Source organism: Procambarus clarkii, chromosome 35, assembly GCF_040958095.1.
Source record: "Procambarus clarkii isolate CNS0578487 chromosome 35, FALCON_Pclarkii_2.0, whole genome shotgun sequence".
Lineage (NCBI taxonomy): Eukaryota > Metazoa > Arthropoda > Malacostraca > Decapoda > Cambaridae > Procambarus > Procambarus clarkii.
This window is the reverse complement of record NC_091184.1, coordinates 12,176,149-12,199,799: the sequence shown is the minus strand read 5'-3', so window position 1 is coordinate 12,199,799 and position 23,651 is coordinate 12,176,149. Positions and strand designations below refer to the sequence as shown.

The following is a 23,651-nucleotide window of genomic DNA, read 5'->3' as shown; positions in this document are numbered from 1 at the left end:
TATTACTAATGAGACTATTGCAGATGAAGGTATCTTTGTAAGATATTGCTATGCCACCTCCTTTTTTTATTAGGCCTGCAGTTGTGAATGGCTTTATTATCAGCCAAGTTGTAGCATACAACATAGCATATATATGTATATGGCATACATATATATATATATACACACACACACACATATATATATATATATATATATATATATATATATATATATATATATATATATATATATATATATATATATATATATATATATATATATATGTTATGTTATGTTACAACATAACAGGCCAATTACACTGGATTAATCTTTGTGTTTAGATAGGAGATGCCTCGTATGGGCCAATAAGCCTTCTGCAGCCCCTATGTTTATCCCTTATGTATCCCCCCATGTTTTCACCTTCATTGTATTATCACCTGACCTAATGCGGGTATAAAATCAACTAATATATATATATATATATATATATATATATATATATATATTCAAAATTCGTCAGTGTACTACATTTTTGTTGTTGCTTTTAGGTGATGCTTTTAACCAGTGTACGTGGGTCTGATTGTTGTGCAACCACAGTTCGAAGAATAATGAAGATATGAACAAACGGCCTGTGGTCACTATACAGTCTGGAAGGGCAAAAGAAGAAATTGGCATTTCTACAAAAACAAGAACTATATAATGTTATTTTAAGTAAGTAACCAAAAAATTAAATAATTTTTTTAAAGTTTAAAATTCACTTAAAAATGTAAATTTTAAGTTAAAAAATTTTAACCAAAAAACTTAATATTTTTCATATTTGGAACCATTCCATAATATTTTCCCAAGCATAAATGATTATATTTCTATCACTTGCTCTTAAGATTGTTTCATTTAATAGAGGTTGGGCATAATTGTTCTCTGCTGCTAATAGAACTGACTGACTTAGCTATAGGAAAATGTAAACTTAATTGGTTTATCCATTACAGTATTTTGCAGTTTATTTCATGATCCTGTGCTTAATACTTGCATAAATAGTAGATTACAAAATGCATTTTTATATCATTAGTATTGAATAATAATAATGCAAATAATTGACTTATAAATGATGTACAATTAATTGGTAGGTGATATTATATTATTAATATTTTTTCATTCTTGCAAAGCCTTAACAAAGTCATTAACATGTTAATATAAACTTGATCACCTTCCACTTATTTTCTCATGTGCTACCTACATGTACAAAACCTTATTCCTAAATGCATATTTTGTTCTGAAACTTGTCCTTTATATGTTGTGTATCACCATCTCTGGAGAGTTTTATCTGATTGATGTATAAATTACTTTTAATTTTACAGAATATTATTGTTATACTGAATTTATTATTATATAAATAACTTAATTTTACAGAATCATCTATCAACGCACATCCACAAGTTGAGGAGGAGGATGTGACCTTCCAGATGTCTGAAGTACTGAAACAGGCACCAAACAGGCCTGGTGGATCTAGGTACAAGGTAAAATAATTTAAATTTTTTTTTTTTTTTTACTAATTGTCCGATATATATATATATATATATATATATATATATATATATATATATATATATATATATATATATATATATATATATATATGTCGTACCTAGTAGCCAGAACGCACTTCTCGGCCTACTATGCAAGGCCCGATTTGCCTAATAAGCCAAGTTTTCCTGAATTATTATATTTTCTCAATTTTTTTTCTTATGAGATGATAAAGCTACCCATTTCATTATGTATGAGGTCAATATTTTTTTATTGGAGTTAAAATTAACGTAGATATATGACCAAACCTAACCAACCCTTCCTAACCTAACCTAACCTATCTTTTTAGGTTAGGTTAGGTTAGGTAGCCGAAAAAGTTAGGTTAAGTTTGGTTAGGTAGGTTAGGTAGTCGAAAAACAATTAATTCATGAAAACTTGGCTTATTAGGCAAATCGGGCCTTGCATAGTAGGCAGAGAAGTGCGTTCTGGCTATTAGGTACGACATATATATATATATATATATATAAATATATATATAATGTGTCGTACCTAGTAGCCAGAACGCACATCTCAGCCTACTATGCAAGGCCCGATTTGCCTAATAAGCCAAGTTTTCTTGAATTAATGTTTTTTCGACTACCTAACCTAACCTATAAAGATAGGTTAGGTTCGGTCATATATCTCTATTAATTTTAACTCCAATAAAAAAAGAATTGACCTCATACATAATGAAATGGATAGCTTTATCATTTCATAAGAAAAAAAATAGAGAAAATATATTAATTCATGAAAACTTGGCTTATTAGGCAAATCGGGCCTTGCATAGTAGGCTGAAAAGTGCGTTCTGGCGACTAGGTACGACATATATATATTATATATATATATATATATATATATATATATATATATATATATATATATATATATATATATATATATATATATATATATATATATATATATATATATATATATATATATATATATATAATATGTATGTGTGTGTGTGTGTGTGTAATTACCTAAGTGTAGTTAAAGGATGAGACCGTCTTCCCAGCACTCTTTGTCATATAACGCTTTGAAACTACTGACAGTCTTGGCCTCCACCACCTTCTCACCTAACTTGTTCCAACCGTCTACCACTCTATTTGCGAAAGTGAATTTTCTTATATTTCTTTAGCATCTGTGTTAAGCTAGTTTCAATCTATGACCTCCTGTTCTTGAAGTTCCAGGTCTCAGGAAATCTTCCCTGTCGATTTTATCAATTCCTGTTACTATTTTGTATGTAGTGATCATATCACCTCTTCTGTCTTTTAGTTTTGGCATATTTAATGCCTCTAACGTCTCCTCGTAGCTCTTGCCCTTCAGTTCTGGGAGCCACTTAGTAGCATGTCTTTGCACCTTTTCCAGTTTGTTGATGTGCTTCTTAAGATATGGGCCAACTTCTGTTGTTGGGCACCACACAACAGCTGCATATTCTAGCTTTGGCGTAACAAAAGTCATGAACAATTTCTTTAGTATATCACCATCCATGTATTTAAACGCAATTCTAAAGTTAGAAAGCGTAGCATAGGCTCCTCGCACAATATTCTTTATGTGGTCCTCAGGTGATAGTTTTCTATCTAGAACCACCCCTAGATCTCTTTATCAGAATTCTTTAAAGATTTCTCACATAATGTATAGGTTGTGTGGGGTCTATGTTCTCCTGTTCCACATTCCATAACATGGCATTTATTAACATTAAATTCCATTTGTCAAGTGGTGCTCCATATACTTATTTTATCCAGGTTTTCTTGAAGGGCATGACAATCATTTAAATTTCTTATCCTTCCTATTATCTTAGCATCATCAGCAAACATGTTCATGTAATTCTGTATACCAACTGGTAGATCATTTATGTAGACAATAAACATCACTGGTGCAAGAACTGAACCCTGTGGTACTCCACTTGTGACATTTCTCCAGTCCGATACATTGCCTCTGATTACTGCCCTCATTTTTCTATGTCAGAAAATTTTTCATCCATATTAGAAGCTTACCTGTCACCCCTCCAATATTTTCCAGTTTCCAGAACAACCTCTCTATGTGGAACTGTCGAATGCCTTTTTTAGGTCCAGATAGATGCAGTCAACCCAACCATCTCTTTCCTGTAATATATCTGTTGCTCGATCAAAGAAACTGAGTAAATTCGATACACAGGATCTTCCAAATCGAAAACCATACTGTCTGTCTGAAATTATATCATTTCTCTCCAGGTGTTCTACCCATTTAGTTTTAATTATTTTTTCCAATATTCCAATTCCAATTTTTTCCAATAATGTGTGTGTGTGTATGTATATTTGTGTTGTTGAATATGACCGAAAGTCATAGTCTTTCTGCCCCTCTCCTTACTGCTATTGTTGTTTCTCGCATCTTTGTATTGCTTGTATGTTTGGGCAATTTTTCCCCTTTTCCTAGTTCTGCATCTCTGCTTTAGTATAAATTTTGTTGTGCCATTATCATATATTTCACAAAACTTGACATACATCTCATTTACTTCATGTCCTAACAGCAAGTGTTTGTCAAATTCCTTAAGGAAATATCTGAGTTCCCCATAATGACCTCTCCACAAGTCAGGTTTTTCAACTGCTTCAAGCTCATTTTCTTCCAGATTATAATGCATTGCATACTTTATTCCCAAAAAGACATGGTCACTTTTACCCAAGTGACCATGTCACTTGGGTAAAAGGAGGGAGGTACTGAAAGGAGGAAAAGGGAGGTACCAAAGGAGGGAGGTACTGAATGATAAATATATCTTTCTCTTTCCTGGTAAATATAATATCCAGCATGGAGGGAACATCCCCTTCCCTCATCCTCGTAGCTTGTTTAACATGTAGAAACATGAATGTTTACAGGGTGAGGTTTACGAAATTATATATATATATATATATATATATATATATATATATATATATATATATATATATATATATATATATATATATATATATATATATATATATATAATTGGTCTCTGGTCTCTCTCTCTCTCTATATATATACACATATATATATATATATATATATATATATATATATATATATATATATATATATATATATATATATTATATATATATATATATATATATATATATATTATATATATATATATTATATATATATATTATATATATATATATATATATATATATATATATATATATATATATATATATATATATATTTTATTAAATATGACCGAAAAAGTAAGATTAATAATTCTAACACGAATTTTCTCAATCTTTCGTACATTATGCTTCACTGTTGGAGGTAAATCAAAAATCACTTCTCCAAAATTCATTTTTATTTCTAGTCTGACGCGACACGGGCGCGTTTCGTAAAACTTATTACATTTTCAAAGACTTCACAAATACACAACTGATTAGAACTTGCGTTTCCCTGATTTTATATCTACATTTGAGTGAGGTGGGAAGGGTGATGTGGCATTACATTTGAGTAAGGTGGGAAGGATGATGTGGCATTAGAGGATATTAATAGGGTATTAAAAGTATCAACACAAGACAGAACACGAAACAATGGATATTGAATAGAAGTGTTTGTAGAAAGCCTATTGGTCCATATTTCTTGATGCTTCTATATTGGAGCGGAGTCTTGAGGTGGGTAGAATATAGTTGTGCAATAATTGGCTGTTGATTGCTGGTGTTGACTTCTTGATGTGTAGTGCCTCGCAAACGTCGAGCCGCCTGCTATCGCTGTATCTATCGATGATTTCTGTGTTGTTTACTAGGATTTCTCTGGCGATGGTTTGGTTATGGGAAGAGATTATATGTTCCTTAATGGAGCCCTGTTGTTTATGCATCGTTAAACGCCTAGAAAGAGATGTTGTTGTCTTGCCTATATACTGGGTTTTTTGGAGCTTACAGTCCCCAAGTGGGCATTTGAAGGCATAGACGACGTTAGTCTCTTTTAAAGCGTTCTGTTTCGTGTCTGGAGAGTTTCTCATGAGTAGGCTGGCCGTTTTTCTGGTTTTATAGTAAATCGTCAGTTGTATCCTCTGATTTTTGTCTGTAGGGATAACGTTTCTATTAACAATATCTTTCAGGACCCTTTCCTCTGTTTTATGAGCTGTGGAAAAGAAGTTCCTGTAAAATAGTCTAATAGGGGGTATAGGTGTTGTGTTAGTTGTCTCTTCGGAGGTTGCATGGCTTTTCACTTTCCTTCTTATGATGTCTTCGATGAAACCATTGGAGAAGCCGTTATTGACTAGAACCTGCCTTACCCTACAGAGTTCTTCGTCGACTTGCTTCCATTCTGAGCTGTGGCTGAGAGCACGGTCGACGTATGCGTTAACAACACTCCTCTTGTACCTGTCAGGGCAGTCGCTGTTGGCATTTAGGCACATTCCTATGTTTGTTTCCTTTGTGTAGACTGCAGTGTGGAAACCTCCGCCCTTTTCCATGACTGTTACATCTAGAAAAGGCAGCTTCCCATCCTTTTCTGTCTCGTAAGTGAAACGCAGCACGGAACTCTGCTCAAATGCCTCCTTCAGCTCCTGCAGATGTCTGACATCAGGTACCTGTGTAAAAATGTCGTCAACATACCTGCAGTATATGGCCGGTTTCAAGTTCATGTCGACTAAGACTTTTTGCTCGATGGTACCCATGTAGAAGTTTGCAAACAGGACACCTAGGGGAGAACCCATAGCGACCCCATCTACTTGCTTATACATGTGCCCATCCGGGCTCAAGAAGGGTGCCTCTTTAGTACAAGCTTGGAGTAGTTTCCTCAGAATACTTTCTGGCATGTCAAGAGGAGTACAGGCTGGATCACGATACACTCTGTCGGCTATCATTCCGATTGTCTCGTCCACAGGTACGTTGGTAAACAGCGATTCTACGTCCAACGAGGCTCTTATCCCTGTGGCCCGTGCGCCCCGCAGTAAGTCCACAAATTCCTTTGGAGACTTCAGGCTGAAGGCGCAAGGAACATAAGGAGTCAGCAGGCCGTTGAGTCGCTTCGCCAATCTGTACGTGGGTGTGGGTATCTGGCTAATGATTGGCCGAAGTGGGTTTCCAGGCTTGTGCGTCTTGACATTTCCATACGCATATCCAGGTTTATATTCCCCAATGATCTTTGGCAGGTGGAGTCCGGATTTCTTGGCGTTCACAGTTTCGATCAGTTTGTTGACCTTTGCTTTTAATTCGGCTGTAGTGTCCTTCGTTACCCTTTGGAACTTAGTTTGGTCAGAGAGTATGATGTTCATTTTCGCCAGATATTCGTCTTTTTTAAGAATGACATATATTAGCCAGATACCCACACCCACGTACAGATTGGCGAAGCGACTCAACGGCCTGCTGACTCCTTATGTTCCTTGCGCCTTCAGCCTGAAGTCTCCAAAGGAATTTGTGGACTTACTGCGGGGCGCACGGGCCACAGGGATAAGAGCCTCGTTGGACGTAGAATCGCTGTTTACCAACGTACCTGTGGACGAGACAATCGGAATGATAGCCGACAGAGTGTATCGTGATCCAGCCTGTACTCCTCTTGACATGCCAGAAAGTATTCTGAGGAAACTACTCCAAGCTTGTACTAAAGAGGCACCCTTCTTGAGCCCGGATGGGCACATGTATAAGCAAGTAGATGGGGTCGCTATGGGTTCTCCCCTAGGTGTCCTGTTTGCAAACTTCTACATGGGTACCATCGAGCAAAAAGTCTTAGTCGACATGAACTTGAAACCGGCCATATACTGCAGGTATGTTGACGACATTTTTACACAGGTACCTGATGTCAGACATCTGCAGGAGCTGAAGGAGGCATTTGAGCAGAGTTCCGTGCTGCGTTTCACTTACGAGACAGAAAAGGATGGGAAGCTGCCTTTTCTAGATGTAACAGTCATGGAAAAGGGCGGAGGTTTCCACACTGCAGTCTACACAAAGGAAACAAACATAGGAATGTGCCTAAATGCCAACAGCGACTGCCCTGACAGGTACAAGAGGAGTGTTGTTAACGCATACGTCGACCGTGCTCTCAGCCACAGCTCAGAATGGAAGCAAGTCGACGAAGAACTCTGTAGGGTAAGGCAGGTTCTAGTCAATAACGGCTTCTCCAATGGTTTCATCGAAGACATCATAAGAAGGAAAGTGAAAAGCCATGCAACCTCCGAAGAGACAACTAACACAACACCTATACCCCCTATTAGACTATTTTACAGGAACTTCTTTTCCACAGCTCATAAAACAGAGGAAAGGGTCCTGAAAGATATTGTTAATAGAAACGTTATCCCTACAGACAAAAATCAGAGGATACAACTGACGATTTACTATAAAACCAGAAAAACGGCCAGCCTACTCATGAGAAACTCTCCAGACACGAAACAGAACGCTTTAAAAGAGACTAACGTCGTCTATGCCTTCAAATGCCCACTTGGGGACTGTAAGCTCCAAAAAACCCAGTATATAGGCAAGACAACAACATCTCTTTCTAGGCGTTTAACGATGCATAAACAACAGGGCTCCATTAAGGAACATATAATCTCTTCCCATAACCAAACCATCGCCAGAGAAATCCTAGTAAACAACACAGAAATCATCGATAGATACAGCGATAGCAGGCGGCTCGACGTTTGCGAGGCACTACACATCAAGAAGTCAACACCAGCAATCAACAGCCAATTATTGCACAACTATATTCTACCCACCTCAAGACTCCGCTCCAATATAGAAGCATCAAGAAATATGGACCAATAGGCTTTCTACAAACACTTCTATTCAATATCCATTGTTTCGTGTTCTGTCTTGTGTTGATACTTTTAATACCCTATTAATATCCTCTAATGCCACATCATCCTTCCCACCTTACTCAAATGTAATGCCACATCACCCTTCCCACCTCACTCAAATGTAGATATAAAATCAGGGAAACGCAAGTTCTAATCAGTTGTGTATTTGTGAAGTCTTTGAAAATGTAATAAGTTTTACGAAACGCGCCCGTGTCGCGTCAGACTAGAAATAAAAATGAATTTTGGAGAAGTGATTTTTGATTTACCTCCAACAGTGAAGCATAATGTACGAAAGATTGAGAAAATTCGTGTTAGAATTATTAATCTTACTTTTTCGGTCATATTTAATAAAATATGTCTACAGGAAAGACTGCTACCAAAATATACTAATATATATATATATATATATATAAGTTTGTGTGTGTAATTTATATAAATAAATAATTAAATATTAATTTTGTTAATATCTTTTCAGGGAAAACTTGCAAGTACAATTCGTATACAAGAGGGGCAACAAGAGCCAGAGGATGTCTACTAAGAAAATATATAAGTCTTTATCCTCACACTCTTGATATATGGTCTTCTCTGGTCTCTCTATTTTCTCTCCTCACAAATGACCCTTTTTTTTTATTTCTTTTATGTTTCTCTCCTGTTTTTCTTGTCTTTTAATCTCTCCTTTCCTCTTCTCTTCTAACACCTCTCGTTTCCTGTCTCTTCTAGGTTCTCTCTTCCTTTACTTTTTATATTTGTGGTATTCATTTATGTCATTTTTATCTTGTATATTTTTCTTGTATCTTTTTCTTATCTTGTGTTTCTCTTCCCCTTCTCTTCAATGATTTCTCATTTCACTCCTCTCTCTGTTGTTTCTGTTCTGTCTTCTCTATCCTTGCCTTAATTTTGTTCTGTCTCCTCTTTTGTTGTGTGTGTGTCTTTCTGTCTCTGTCTGTCTCTCTCTTTCTCTCTCTCTCTCTCTCTTTCTCTCTCTCTCTCTCTCTCTCTCGCTCTCTCTCGCTCTCTCTCGCTCTCTCTCTCTGGCTCTCTTGCTCTCTCTCTCTCTGGCTCTCTCTCTCTCGCTCTCTCTCTCTGGCTCTCTTGCTCTCTCTCGCTCTCTCTGGCTCACTCTCTCTCTCTGGCTCTCTCTCTCTCTCTGGCTCTCTCTCTCTCTCTGGCTCACTCTCTCTCTCTGGCTCTGGCTCTTTCTCTCTGGCTCTCTCTCTCTTTCTGGCTCGCTCTCTCTCTCTGGCTCTCTCGCTCTCTCTGGCTCTCTCTCTCTGGCTCTGTCTCTCTCTCTCTCTCTCTCTCTCTCTCTCTCTCTCTCTCTCTCTCTCTCTCTCTCTCTCTCTCTCTCTCTCTCTCTCTCTCTCTCTCTCTCTCTCTCTGGCTCTCTCTCTGGCTCTCTCTCTGGCTCTCTCTCTCTCTCTCTCTCTCTCTCTCTGGCTCTCTCTCTCTCTCTGGCTCTCTCTCTCTCTGGCTCTCTCTCTCTCTCTGGCTCTCTCTCTCTCTCTGGCTCTCTCTCTCTCTGGCTCTCTCTCTCTCTCTGGCTCTCTCTCTCACTCTGGCTCTCTCTCTCACTCTGGCTCTCTCTCTCTCACTCTGGCTCTCTCTCTCTCTCACTCTGGCTCTCTCTCTCTCTCACTCTGGCTCTCTCTCTCTCTCTCTCTGGCTCTCTCTCTCTCTCTGGCTCTCTCTCTGGCTCTCTCTCTCTGGCTCATGCTCTCTCTCTCTCTGGCTCTCGCTCTCTCTCTCTGGCTCTGGGTCTCTCTCTCTGGCTCTCATATTTCATTTGATTTAAAAATGTCTGAGATTTTTTACTTAATCTAAGTTATATTGCATGGTGCTAATATGAATATTATACATGACTGTTTTTTCTTTTCTCTTTCTCCCTTTCTTTCTTTCTCTTTCTTTCCTTCTCTCTCTTTTTCTTTCTCTTTCTACATGAATATTATACTTGACTGTGTTTACATTCACTTGTAGATTTTTATTTTTAGTTAATTAGTCCTAAACTTTTGATTAATAGATTTTTATTATTAGTCATAGAAAAACTATAGTGTTATATGTATACTCGGAAAATTTTACTTGTTTTAGTTTTAAGTAACAATAACTGCTTATTACGTCAGACTGATCTCAGCATGACATGAATCACAGGCTGCTTGATCACAAAATCTATTGTGTTCACATATTGCATATATAGATTTTTATAGATTTTTAAATTTTTACTTTCATATTGTTATAGATATAGTCTATATATTTCGAGCTATTACATATATTTTGTTGTATTACTCATTCTTAATTAAATAAATATAATATTTTAATTATCTTTTTGTACCCTATTTATTTGTAATTTACACATACATATATAGGATGTCCATTTCTTTCTCAGATATGTCTTCTTTCTTTCTCTCCCTTTCTATTTCAGATATGAATTACAAAATTATTATACCCTAATTTACCCTAAACGTTTTAATGTAGGTAATTAAAAGATTATAAAAAAGTTTTTAGAAATGTTAATTATTTACGTTCTAAGGTTGTATATAAAAGTTCTCAAAAAACCTTTTCTAAACGTAATTATAAACGTGCTGAAAACAATGAAATGTCGTTTTTAGGATGTTTTAAAAACATGAAAATGTTTGCTGGGAAGAAACATTTTTATTGGCAAAAAGATTAATGGCAAAGATATAATTATTTTATCACATCCCTAATATATGTTTCACCTCAAATTGGTCTAAGGGCAACATATTGATGGCCTACATCATTGTTTTGTGTATATCATTTAAACAAAATTATATTAAATTTTTCCCTTACATGTAAGGTATATTAAACACTGTACTGTATTGAAAGCAACTTTATTTTATAATTAAAATAATTCAATTTTAAGGCCAATGCTGTGTATACACAGCATTGGCTAACAAACACTGTTATTTTACAAACCAAAAATTTACCCAGCCATATTATGTACCACATTTCTTAGTGTCTATGAATAAATATTTATTGATATATTTTTCACACAAATTTTTGGTCTTTTGTCAGATGCATATATTTCTCCTCAGGTATCTGACTTTCCATATAAAGTATAGCAGCATAAATAATATTTCCAAATCAGCAGGTACATGTTTGTAACAGTTTGTTTGTATATTTATGTTTCACTTACATATGCAGTATGTGCTATTGAATTTAATAGGTAAAAATTGATAGGATAACTTACAAATAAATCTATGAATCCAATTATAAATGTTTTTGATTTCCGTTATTGATAAATTCTTGAGTTACTGTACTTGTATTTTTATACAAAAGTTCCATTATGTAGTGTTTTCAATTACATGTTTTACTTTGTTATATAAGTATGATTTGAAATAAAAATTTATGAGAAAAAATTCCTTACTACTTCCCTTCTTTGTGTGTGCCCATTTTCATGTGCTCCACCTTCAACATTTTCATTCATTATAAAGTCATCATCAATGATCTCTTCAAGAGGTATTCTTTGCTCAATGCAATAATTGTGCAACAACATACATGCAACTGAAATCTTTGCACATTTATCTGGTTCATATTGAAGACTACCACCAGACCTGTGGAGACACCTAAACCGAGATTTTAACACGCCAAAAGTTTTCTCGATTACCACTCTTGTTCTTGCATGGCTCCTGTTATACAGCTCTTCTGGAGGGTTTTCAGGGTTTGTGAAGGGTGTAAGTAAGTTGTGTTGCAAGGGATAGCCACTGTCACCTGCATAGATATTTAATTTATAAAATGTGCATACATCTTTAAAAATCACTCAATAATCCTAAACCCACACTTTCACACACTATTTGATTCTAGCATCTGAAGTGGTTGGTTACCTTCCTCTGTCATATGAATACCTCTTGCATTACATACATCATTCTCATTTAATGTTCAGAGGCATATAACTGACATGTCAAAACAACCAAAATGTAATCCACTTCCTTCCATATTTAACTTAATCATCCACTTGTAATCTCTGGTACACCCATGACACATGATGTATATAAACACCAGTTTAAACACATTTCTGCTGATTTCCATTCAAAATTCTCACTCTCATTCTCCATATCAGGGCTAAAACACACTTTCATTTCTTTAATATAAAATCAACATGAATAAATTTCTTTATACTATTCATAATACAATAAGCTGTTACCATTCAATATTAAACAACTTTTATTTATAGACTGTACAGTGTATTTGTTGTGACTCGATAAATAACAAATAGGCAACCTACTGTACTATAAATGAAGGTCATATATATAAAATGCATATCTTACCTAGCGAATAGGAAATGCCAAATTCTCCTGCTTCAAATCTGTCATGGAGTCTGCTGTTAGCCCATATGAAAGCATCATGAGTGCTTCCAGGGTATCTTGCACAGAAATCCATGATTACATTATCAGGATTTGACACAACTTGAATGTTCAAAGAGTGATATTGTTTTCTATTTACATATATGTTTTCTTCAACTTTTGGAGCTTTAATGGGGATATGGGTACAATCGATTGCTCCAATTACATTGGGAAACCTACTGATATTAAATTTTAACTTAGTTTGTATAATTTCATTCATCTCTGTTGGCATTTTTATTTCTGCTAGTCCTTTTCTGTAGAGAGCTTCCGTCACTCCAGTTATTATTCTTGATACACTCGATTGACTGAGACCAGTTGAATCTCCAATAACACTTTGGAAACTTCCACTTGCATAAAATCTCAGAGCTACTAACAATGATGTATGGGCAGGAATGGCTTGACCTCTTCTAGTTATTCTTTCAATATCATCTTTAAGGTCTTCACAAAGTCTTAAGATCATATGACGTGGAAAACGATAGTATCCTTAACAATTTTTTATCACTTACATCTAATGGATTTAGACGATCTTTAAAGACTCTTTCTCTCCTTAAAGCTAGCTCATTACGTAAAGCAATAAGCAATAACATTTAAAATGTTTTTAACTGTTAAAATTGGTATTTTTTTGGATGCGTGTCCAGGAACACTATACAGTATTGGGTACCTAGGAAAAATAAAGCATATTGTAATACAGCCTGTAAGATGAAATATATATATACACACACATACTGTACATACATATTTGGGGGTGTACAGTGTGGTGCCCATGATTGTCTATTTATCCTGCCACCTTTCTTCCATCAGCCCCTTGTCCCTATTCAGTCCCCATCCCTCTCTTTTTTTTTTAACAGGCCATAATTAGAGGCCTAAGTATTCAATGACCAAAGTTTTTGTAGTTTTTACCCTAACCTAACATCATTTGTTCAGGATGTTTTTCTTTTATGTCTCACCCACATTTAATTTCAAAATAAAACCAAACAAAATAAATTAAAACTGTATATGTATAGCTAAGGTACACCCTTACTGATTACTAGGTGAACAGGGGCATTTGGTGATAGTAAATGATCACATCAGGCAGGTCTCATCACCTTCTCTCATTTTTCATGTTCACCAGTGTTTATTTACTTAATAACTACTGGTATAATATCTTGCTATTATAAAAGTAATTCTACTATCATCAAACACATATTTACTTAAAAGTTTCAAGCAGAGAATGCATATATAACTAACACGAAGGACTCCTCTCCACTAGATTCACCAGCTATAATATTTTGGTCATGTTCCAATATCATAAATCGATCCCAGTGTTATGTAGTAGAGAAAAAATGACTTATATCCAGTTTACGTAAAGCTACGAGTGGTCGAAACCACACTTAAATCCCGAAATGAACTTACGAAGATTTTTCCACTTAGGGTAGTTAATTGAATACGGACGTAGCCGCCACGAAGGCGCTAAGACGAAAAACGCTCTTAGCTAAGAGGAAAAACCTTCGTAAGTACCTTCCTGAATCCGGCCCCAGGCCCCCAAGTCAGACTGTGATGGAAAGCTGGGCTCTGTAGCCCACACTACATTGGTCCCAGATCAGGCAGCTCCTGACTCTCCCTGCTTGATGGGGTTCTGGGAGCTCTTCTACTACCTGACTTGTGAGTGCTTGGTCCACCAGGTCCCAACTACCCCTATCTGCTCCCCCTCCCACCTCTGTGGCTGGGTTGAGCCCCAAGCTCCCAATGATGTCCACCTCATCACATGGAGTGGCTCCATCTCTCATTGTAACAACTGGGCCTCTCTGCCCCCCCCCCCTCTTACTGGGGGTGCTCGGTGCTGTTCCCTCCGCAGTCACACTCACACCATTCCTTCCAGTTCTAATACGTTCCAAGCTTTATTTGGTTCTGCTACATGGACTAAGTTTTTTGATCTTAGTCATGTTGATTCTACTCGTCCTGATGATTTATTCATCCATAAACACCTAGTTGATTTGGTGGATACCTTTGTCTTTTTTTATCCCCACGCCTACTGATACATATTTCTTTGCAGCGCCTTCTAGGGAAACAGCTGTCTGCTTTGCCTCGTTGTCCTGCATTGGGAAACCCCGGTTCGGAACTCCAAAAATGCCTAGTTAAATGCTAGGATTTACACTGCTATTCTCCCGCACCATGTAGCGACTGGTGATAGCTGTCAATGCTATCAATCAGAGCTATCGATGTGCTTTAATATACCTAGAAATCTCTCTCATTTTTTTTTTACGAAGTATCTGTCAACTTTTTATAAATTTTGCTACAATTTACCTACTTAAAATTATCCGTTAGATTAAGGACCTTCTCGAAACGCTGCATGTACTAGTAGCTTTACAAGAATGTAAACACCATGCTATGTACCCCTAACAAACCCAATGTTCCTTGTGTGTGTTTTTTATACTTCATATTTAAAGTTATACCCATTGTTTCATGTTTTGTCTTGTGCTTGTCCCAAGTTTGTTCACCTCACCCAAAACTGTTGTACCATATCACCTCACCCAAATGCGAGTACAGTATAAGTATGGATGTATAATGAGTGTTTACAGGTTACAGTTGTGTGTGTAAACTAAAGTCTTTGAAAATGTAATAAGTTATTACGAAATGTGTTCAGGCGTCGCGTCAGACTATAAATAAAAATAAATTTTGGAGAAATGATTTTTCAATTACCATTGACAGTGAAAAGAAACATAACATATTTAATCGGTCATATTTAACAACATATGTTTTCAAGAAAGACTGCTACCAAAATATACTAATATATATATATATATATATATATATATATATATATATATATATATATATATATATATATATATATATATATATATATATATATATATATATATATATATATATATATATATATGTCGTACCTAGTAGCCAGAACTCACTTCTCAGCCTACTATACAAGGCCCATTTTGCCTAATAAGCCAAGTTTTACTGAATTAATATATTTTCTCTAATTTTTTTCTTATGAAATGATAAAGCTACCCATTTCATTATGTATGAGGTCAATTTTTTTTATTGGAGTTAAAATTAACGTAGATATATGACCGAACCTAACCAACCCTACCTAACCTAACCTAACCTATTTTTATAGGTTAGGTTAGGTTAGGTAGCCGAAAACGTTAGGTTAGGTTAGGTTAGGTAGGTTAGGTAGTCGAAAAAACATTAATTCATGAAAACTAGGCTTATAAAAATAAGCCAAGTTTTCCTGAATTAATATATTTTCTATAATTTTTTTCTTATGAAATGATAAAGCTACCCATTTCATTATGAATGAGGTCAATTTTTATTTATTGGAGTTAAAATTAACGTAGATATATGACCGAACCTAACCAACCCTACCTAACCCAACCTAACCTATCTTTATAGGTTAGGTAGCCGAAAAAGTTAGGATAGGTTAGGTTAGGTAGTCGAAAAACAATTAATTCATGAAAACTTGGCTTATTAGGCAAATTGGGCCTTGCATAGTAGACTCAGAAGTGCGTTCTGGCTACTAGGTACGACATATATATATATATATATATATATATATATATATATATATATATATATATATATATATATATATATATATATATATATATATATATATATTATTAAATATGACCGAAAAAGTAAGATTAATAATTCTAACACGAATTTTCTCATCTTTCGTACATTTCTTTTCACTGTTGGAGGTAAATCAAAAATCAATTCTCCAAAATTCATTTTTATTTCTAGTCTGACGCGACACGAGCGCGTTTCGTAAAACTTATTACATTTTCAAAGACTTTAGTTCACAAATACACAACTGAATAGAACTGACGCATCTCCGATTTTATATCTACATTTGAGTGAGGTGGAAAGGGTGATGTGGCATTAACACAAGACAGAACAAGATGTGGCATTAATAGGGTATTAATTTCATCAACACAAGACAGAACAAGAAGTGGTATTAATAGGGTATTAATTTCATCAACACAAGACAGAACACGAAACAATGGATATTGAATAGAAGTGTTTGTAGAAAGCCTATTGGTCCATATTTCTTGATGCTTCTATATTGGAGCGGAGTCTTGAGGTGGGTAGAATATAGTTGTGCAATAATTATCTGTTGATTGCTGGTGTTGACTTCTTGATGTGTAGTGCCTCGCAAACGTCAAGCCGCCTGCTATCGCTGTATCTATCGATGATTTCTGTGTTGTTTACTAGGATTTCTCTGGCGATGGTTTGGTTGTGGGAAGAGATTATATGTTCCTTAATGGAGCCCTGTTGCTTATGCATCGTTAAACGCCTAGAAAGAGATGTTGTTGTCTTGCCTATATACTGGGTTTTTTGGAGCTTACAGTCCCCAAGAGGGCATTTGAAGGCATAGACGACGTTAGTCTCTTTTAAAGCGTTCTGTTTTGTGTCTGGAGAGTTTCTCATGAGTAGGCTGGCCGTTTTTCTGGTTTTATAGTAAATCGTCAGTTGTATCCTCTGATTTTTGTCTGTAGGGATAACGTTTCTATTAACAATATCTTTCAGGACCCTTTCCTCCGTTTTATGAGCTGTGGAAAAGAAGTTCCTGTAAAATAGTCTAATAGGGGGTATAGGTGTTGTGTTAGTTGTCTCTTCAGAGGTTGCATGGCTTTTCACTTTCCTTCTTATGATGTCTTCGACGAAACCATTGGAGAAGCCGTTATTGACTAGGACCTGCCTTACCCTACAGAGTTCTTCAAGAACTCTGTTGGGTAAGGCAGGTCATATTCGGTCATATTTAATAATATATATATATATATATATACATATATATATATATATATATATATATATATATATATATATATATATATATATATATATATTTATATATATATATATATATATATATATATATATATATATATATATATATATATATATGTCGTACCTAGTAGCCAGAACGCACTTCTGAGTCTACTATGCAAGGCCCGATTTGCCTAATAAGCCAAGTTTTCATGAATTAATTGTTTTTCGACTACCTAACCTACCTAACCTAACCTATCCTAACTTTTTCGGCTACCTAACCTATAAAGATAGGTTAGGTTGGGTTAGGTAGGGTTGGTTAGGTTCGGTCATATATCTACGTTAATTTTAACTCCAATAAATAAAAATTGACCTCATACATAATGAAATGGGTAGCTTTATCATTTCATAAGAAAAAAATTATAGAAAATATATTAATTCAGGAAAACTTGGCTTATTAGGCAAATCGGGCCTTGCATAGTAGGCTGAGAAGTGCGTTCTGGCTACTAGGTACGACATATATATATAAATAAATATATATATATATATATATATATATATGCGAACAAGCCTGAATGGTCCCCAGGACAATATGCAACTGAAAACTCACACCCCAGAAGTGACTCGAACCTATACTCCCAGGAGCAACACAACTGGTATGTACAAGACGCCTTAATCCACTTGACCATCACGACCGGACATAATGAGGTGATAGCCGAGGCTATTTGATCCACCCCACCGCCGGCACTCGGATAGTAATCTTGGGCATAGCATTTTACCAAATCACCTCATTCTTTGGGGCACACGTGAGGAACACAAATGCGAACAAGCCTGAATGGTCCCCAGGACAATATGCAACTGAAAACTCACACCCCAGAAGTGACTCGAACCTATACTCCCAGGAGCAACACAACTGGTATGTACAAGACGCCTTAATCCACTTGACCATCACGACCGGACATAATGAGGTGATAGCCGAGGCTATTTGATCCACCCCACCGCCGGCACTCGGATAGTAATCTTGGGCATAGCATTTTACCAAATCACCTCATTCTTTGGGGCACACGTGAGGAACACAAATGCGAACAAGCCTGAATGGTCCCCAGGACAATATGCAACTGAAAACTCACACCCCAGAAGTGACTCGAACCTATACTCCCAGGAGCAACACAACTGGTATGTACAAGACGCCTTAATCCACTTGACCATCACGACCGGACATAATGAGGTGATAGCCGAGGCTATTTGATCCACCCCACCGCCGGCACTCGGATAGTAATCTTGGGCATAGCATTTTACCAAATCACCTCATTCTTTGGGGCACACGTGAGGAACACAAATGCGAACAAGCCTGAATGGTCCCCAGGACAATATGCAACTGAAAACTCACACCCCAGAAGTGACTCGAACCTATACTCCCAGGAGCAACACAACTGGTATGTACAAGACGCCTTAATCCACTTGACCATCACGACCGGACATAATGAGGTGATAGCCGAGGCTATTTGATCCACCCCACCGCCGGCACTCGGATAGTAATCTTGGGCATAGCATTTTACCAAATCACCTCATTCTTTGGGGCACACGTGAGGAACACAAATGCGAACAAGCCTGAATGGTCCCCAGGACAATATGCAACTGAAAACTCACACCCCAGAAGTGACTCGAACCTATACTCCCAGGAGCAACACAACTGGTATGTACAAGACGCCTTAATCCACTTGACCATCACGACCGGACATAATGAGGTGATAGCCGAGGCTATTTGATCCACCCCACCGCCGGCACTCGGATAGTAATCTTGGGCATAGCATTTTACCAAATCACCTCATTCTTTGGGGCACACGTGAGGAACACAAATGCGAACAAGCCTGAATGGTCCCCAGGACAATATGCAACTGAAAACTCACACCCCAGAAGTGACTCGAACCTATACTCCCAGGAGCAACACAACTGGTATGTACAAGACGCCTTAATCCACTTGACCATCACGACCGGACATAATGAGGTGATAGCCGAGGCTATTTGATCCACCCCACCGCCGGCACTCGGATAGTAATCTTGGGCATAGCATTTTACCAAATCACCTCATTCTTTGGGGCACACGTGAGGAACACAAATGCGAACAAGCCTGAATGGTCCCCAGGACAATATGCAACTGAAAACTCACACCCCAGAAGTGACTCGAACCTATACTCCCAGGAGCAACACAACTGGTATGTACAAGACGCCTTAATCCACTTGACCATCACGACCGGACATAATGAGGTGATAGCCGAGGCTATTTGATCCACACATTTGTGGATCGCATTCGCATTTGTGTTCCTCACGTGTGCCCCAAAGAATGAGGTGATTTGGTAAAATGCTATGCCCAAGATTACTATCCGAGTGCCGGCGGTGGGGTGGATCAAATAGCCTCGGCTATCACCTCATTATGTCCGGTCGTGATGGTCAAGTGGATTAAGGCGTCTTGTACATACCAGTTGTGTTGCTCCTGGGAGTATAGGTTCGAGTCACTTCTGGGGTGTGAGTTTTCAGTTGCATATTGTCCTGGGGACCATTCAGGCTTGTTCGCATTCGTGTTCCTCACGTGTGCCCCAAAGAATGAGGTGATTTGGTAAAATGCTATGCCCAAGATTACTATCCGAGTGCCGGCGGTGGGGTGGATCAAATAGCCTCGGCTATCACCTCATTATGTCCGGTCGTGATGGTCAAGTGGATTAAGGCGTCTTGTACATACCAGTTGTGTTGCTCCTGGGAGTATAGGTTCGAGTCACTTCTGGGGTGTGAGTTTTCAGTTGCATATTGTCCTGGGGACCATTCAGGCTTGTTCGCATTTGTGTTCCTCACGTGTGCCCCAAAGAATGAGGTGATTTGGTAAAATGCTATGCCCAAGATTACTATCCGAGTGCCGGCGGTGGGGTGGATCAAATAGCCTCGGCTATCACCTCATTATGTCCGGTCGTGATGGTCAAGTGGATTAAGGCGTCTTGTACATACCAGTTGTGTTGCTCCTGGGAGTATAGGTTCGAGTCACTTCTGGGGTGTGAGTTTTCAGTTGCATATTGTCCTGGGGACCATTCAGGCTTGTTCGCATTTGTGTTCCTCACGTGTGCCCCAAAGAATGAGGTGATTTGGTAAAATGCTATGCCCAAGATTACTATCCGAGTGCCGGCGGTGGGGTGGATCAAATAGCCTCGGCTATCACCTCATTATGTCCGGTCGTGATGGTCAAGTGGATTAAGGCGTCTTGTACATACCAGTTGTGTTGCTCCTGGGAGTATAGGTTCGAGTCACTTCTGGGGTGTGAGTTTTCAGTTGCATATTGTCCTGGGGACCATTCAGGCTTGTTCGCATTTGTGTTCCTCACGTGTGCCCCAAAGAATGAGGTGATTTGGTAAAATGCTATGCCCAAGATTACTATCCGAGTGCCGGCGGTGGGGTGGATCAAATAGCCTCGGCTATCACCTCATTATGTCCGGTCGTGATGGTCAAGTGGATTAAGGCGTCTTGTACATACCAGTTGTGTTGCTCCTGGGAGTATAGGTTCGAGTCACTTCTGGGGTGTGAGTTTTCAGTTGCATATTGTCCTGGGGACCATTCAGGCTTGTTCGCATTTGTGTTCCTCACGTGTGCCCCAAAGAATGAGGTGATTTGGTAAAATGCTATGCCCAAGATTACTATCCGAGTGCCGGCGGTGGGGTGGATCAAATAGCCTCGGCTATCACCTCATTATGTCCGGTCGTGATGGTCAAGTGGATTAAGGCGTCTTGTACATACCAGTTGTGTTGCTCCTGGGAGTATAGGTTCGAGTCACTTCTGGGGTGTGAGTTTTCAGTTGCATATTGTCCTGGGGACCATTCAGGCTTGTTCGCATTTGTGTTCCTCACGTGTGCCCCAAAGAATGAGGTGATTTGGTAAAATGCTATGCCCAAGATTACTATCCGAGTGCCGGCGGTGGGGTGGATCAAATAGCCTCGGCTATCACCTCATTATGTCCGGTCGTGATGGTCAAGTGGATTAAGGCGTCTTGTACATACCAGTTGTGTTGCTCCTGGGAGTATAGGTTCGAGTCACTTCTGGGGTGTGAGTTTTCAGTTATATATATATATATATATATATATATATATATATATATATATATATATATATATATATATATATATTAGTATATTTTGGTAGCAGTCTTTCTTTAAAACATATGTTGTTAAATATGACCGAAAAGGTAAGATTAATAATTCTAACATGAATTTTCTCAATATTTCTTATGTTTCTTTTCACTGTCAATGGTAATTGAAAAATCATTTCTCCAAAATTTATTTTTATTTATAGTCTGACGCGACGCCTGAACACATTTCGTAATAACTTATTACATTTTCAAAGACTTTAGTTTACACACACAACTGTAACCTGTAAACACTCATTATACATCCATACTTATACTGTACTCGCATTTGGGTGAGGTGATATGGTACAACAGTTTTGGGTGAGGTTAAAAAACTTGGGACAAGCACAAGACAAAACATGAAACAATGGGTATAACTTTAAATATAAAGTATAAAAAACACACACAAGGAACATTGGGTTTGTTAGGGGTACATAGCATGGTGTTTACATTCTTGTAAAGCTACTAGTACATGCAGCGTTTCGAGAAGGTCCTTAATCTAACGGATAATTTTAAGTAGGTAAATTGTAGCAAAATTTATAAAAAGTTGACAGATACTTCGTAAAAAAAAAAAATGAGAGAGATTTCTAGGTATATTAAAGCACATCGATAGCTCTGATTGATAGCATTGACAGCTATCACCAGTCGCTACATGGTGCGGGAGAATAGCAGTGTAAATCCTAGCATTTAACTAGGCATTTTTGGAGATCCGAACCGGAGTTTCCCAATGCAGGACAACGAGGCTAAGCAGACAGCTGCTTCCCTAGAAGGCGCTGCAAAGAAACATGTATCAGTAGGCGTGGGGATAAAAATGACAACGGTATCCACCAAATCAACAAGGTGTTTATGGATGAATAAATCATCAGGACCAGTAGAATCAACATGACTAAGATCAAAATACTTAGTCCATGTAGCAGAACCAAATAAAGCTTGGAAGTATTAGAATTGGAAGGAATCGTGTGAGTGTGACTGCGGAGGGAACAGCACCGAGCACCCCCAGTAAGAGGGGGGGGGTACAAAGAGGCCCAGTTGTTACAATGAGAGATGGAGCCACTCCATGTGATGAGGTGGTCATCATTGGGAGCTTGGGGCTCAACCCAGCCACAGAGGTGGGAGGGGGAGCAGATAGGGGTAGTTGGGACCTGGTGGACCAAGCACTCACAAGTCAGGTCGTTAAGGAGTCACTTACAATTAATGTATCAAGTTTTGAGACTTGTACACATTTCAGTGCAAGGATCAAGGCAAATAGTTCAGTCTGAAGGGTAGAGGCCCAGTTGTTTATACGGACTCCCCACTCAAAGTATAGGCCATCGCCCATTGTCAGGACAACTGCACTTCCAGCTGCACCCGTGGTGCGGTGTAGGGAACCATCAGTGTATATAATTTGAGAGAGAGAATGCTCTGTGGACAGAGCATCAATATGGCTTAAGGCGTTGAGCTTTGCCTCAAGACGAAGCTTGGGCTGATCTCTAATTTGCTTCTTGGGTGGAAAGGGAGGGATTAAAACTGGAAAGGGTGTAACCTCACACGGTGCAGGAAAGTGCCGTTGTTGTTTCTCTTGGTACAAATCATGAACCCCATACATTCTGAGTTGAGTTCCAGTTTTTGTTATCCATTTGGAACAATGCTGATCTTCAATAAAGAAATTCTGGAGGGCTTCTGTGCAAGGATTAGGATGAGTTAGCCTAAGCATTTTTATACCAATTTGACAGTTAATTTCAGTAACACGATCAACAACGCTCAGAATATTAAGTTCCTTTCTCATATTAAGTATCTTTGTTTTACGAGGGCACCCAAGGATTATCCTCAAGGCTTCGTTCTGCAATTTTTCAAGCCCTCCAAGCTTTCTTTCAGGCATCAAAACAAGCAGAGGTGCAACATAATCCACTAAAGATCTGATGTATGGAAAGTACATCATTTTGACAATTGTGACATTGGCACCATAGCTTGAGTGATAACCTGCAACAGCCTTGAGAGCTCGGAGCCTCTCTTTAAACTGACGACAGAGTCTGAATACAACAGGACCATACAGTGGCACCTCAAGGCCAAGGTATTTGAATCTGTTTACATAGTCAAGCTG

At 37.8% G+C, this 23,651-nt stretch overlaps 1 protein-coding gene across 1 annotated transcript; it reads right to left on the bottom strand.

Annotated features, from left to right (window-relative positions):
• Positions 1 to 11,111: 11,111 nt before the first annotated feature.
• LOC123752587 (putative nuclease HARBI1) lies at positions 11,112 to 13,107 on the bottom strand. Its single transcript, XM_045734633.2, has 2 exons — positions 12,565 to 13,107; positions 11,112 to 12,007 (listed from the first exon to the last, which is right to left on the bottom strand). Exons 1-2 carry the CDS (start codon positions 13,097 to 13,099, stop codon positions 11,643 to 11,645), a joined length of 900 nt encoding a protein of 299 aa, XP_045590589.1. The 5' UTR covers positions 13,100 to 13,107; the 3' UTR covers positions 11,112 to 11,642.
• Positions 13,108 to 23,651: the final 10,544 nt, after the last annotated feature.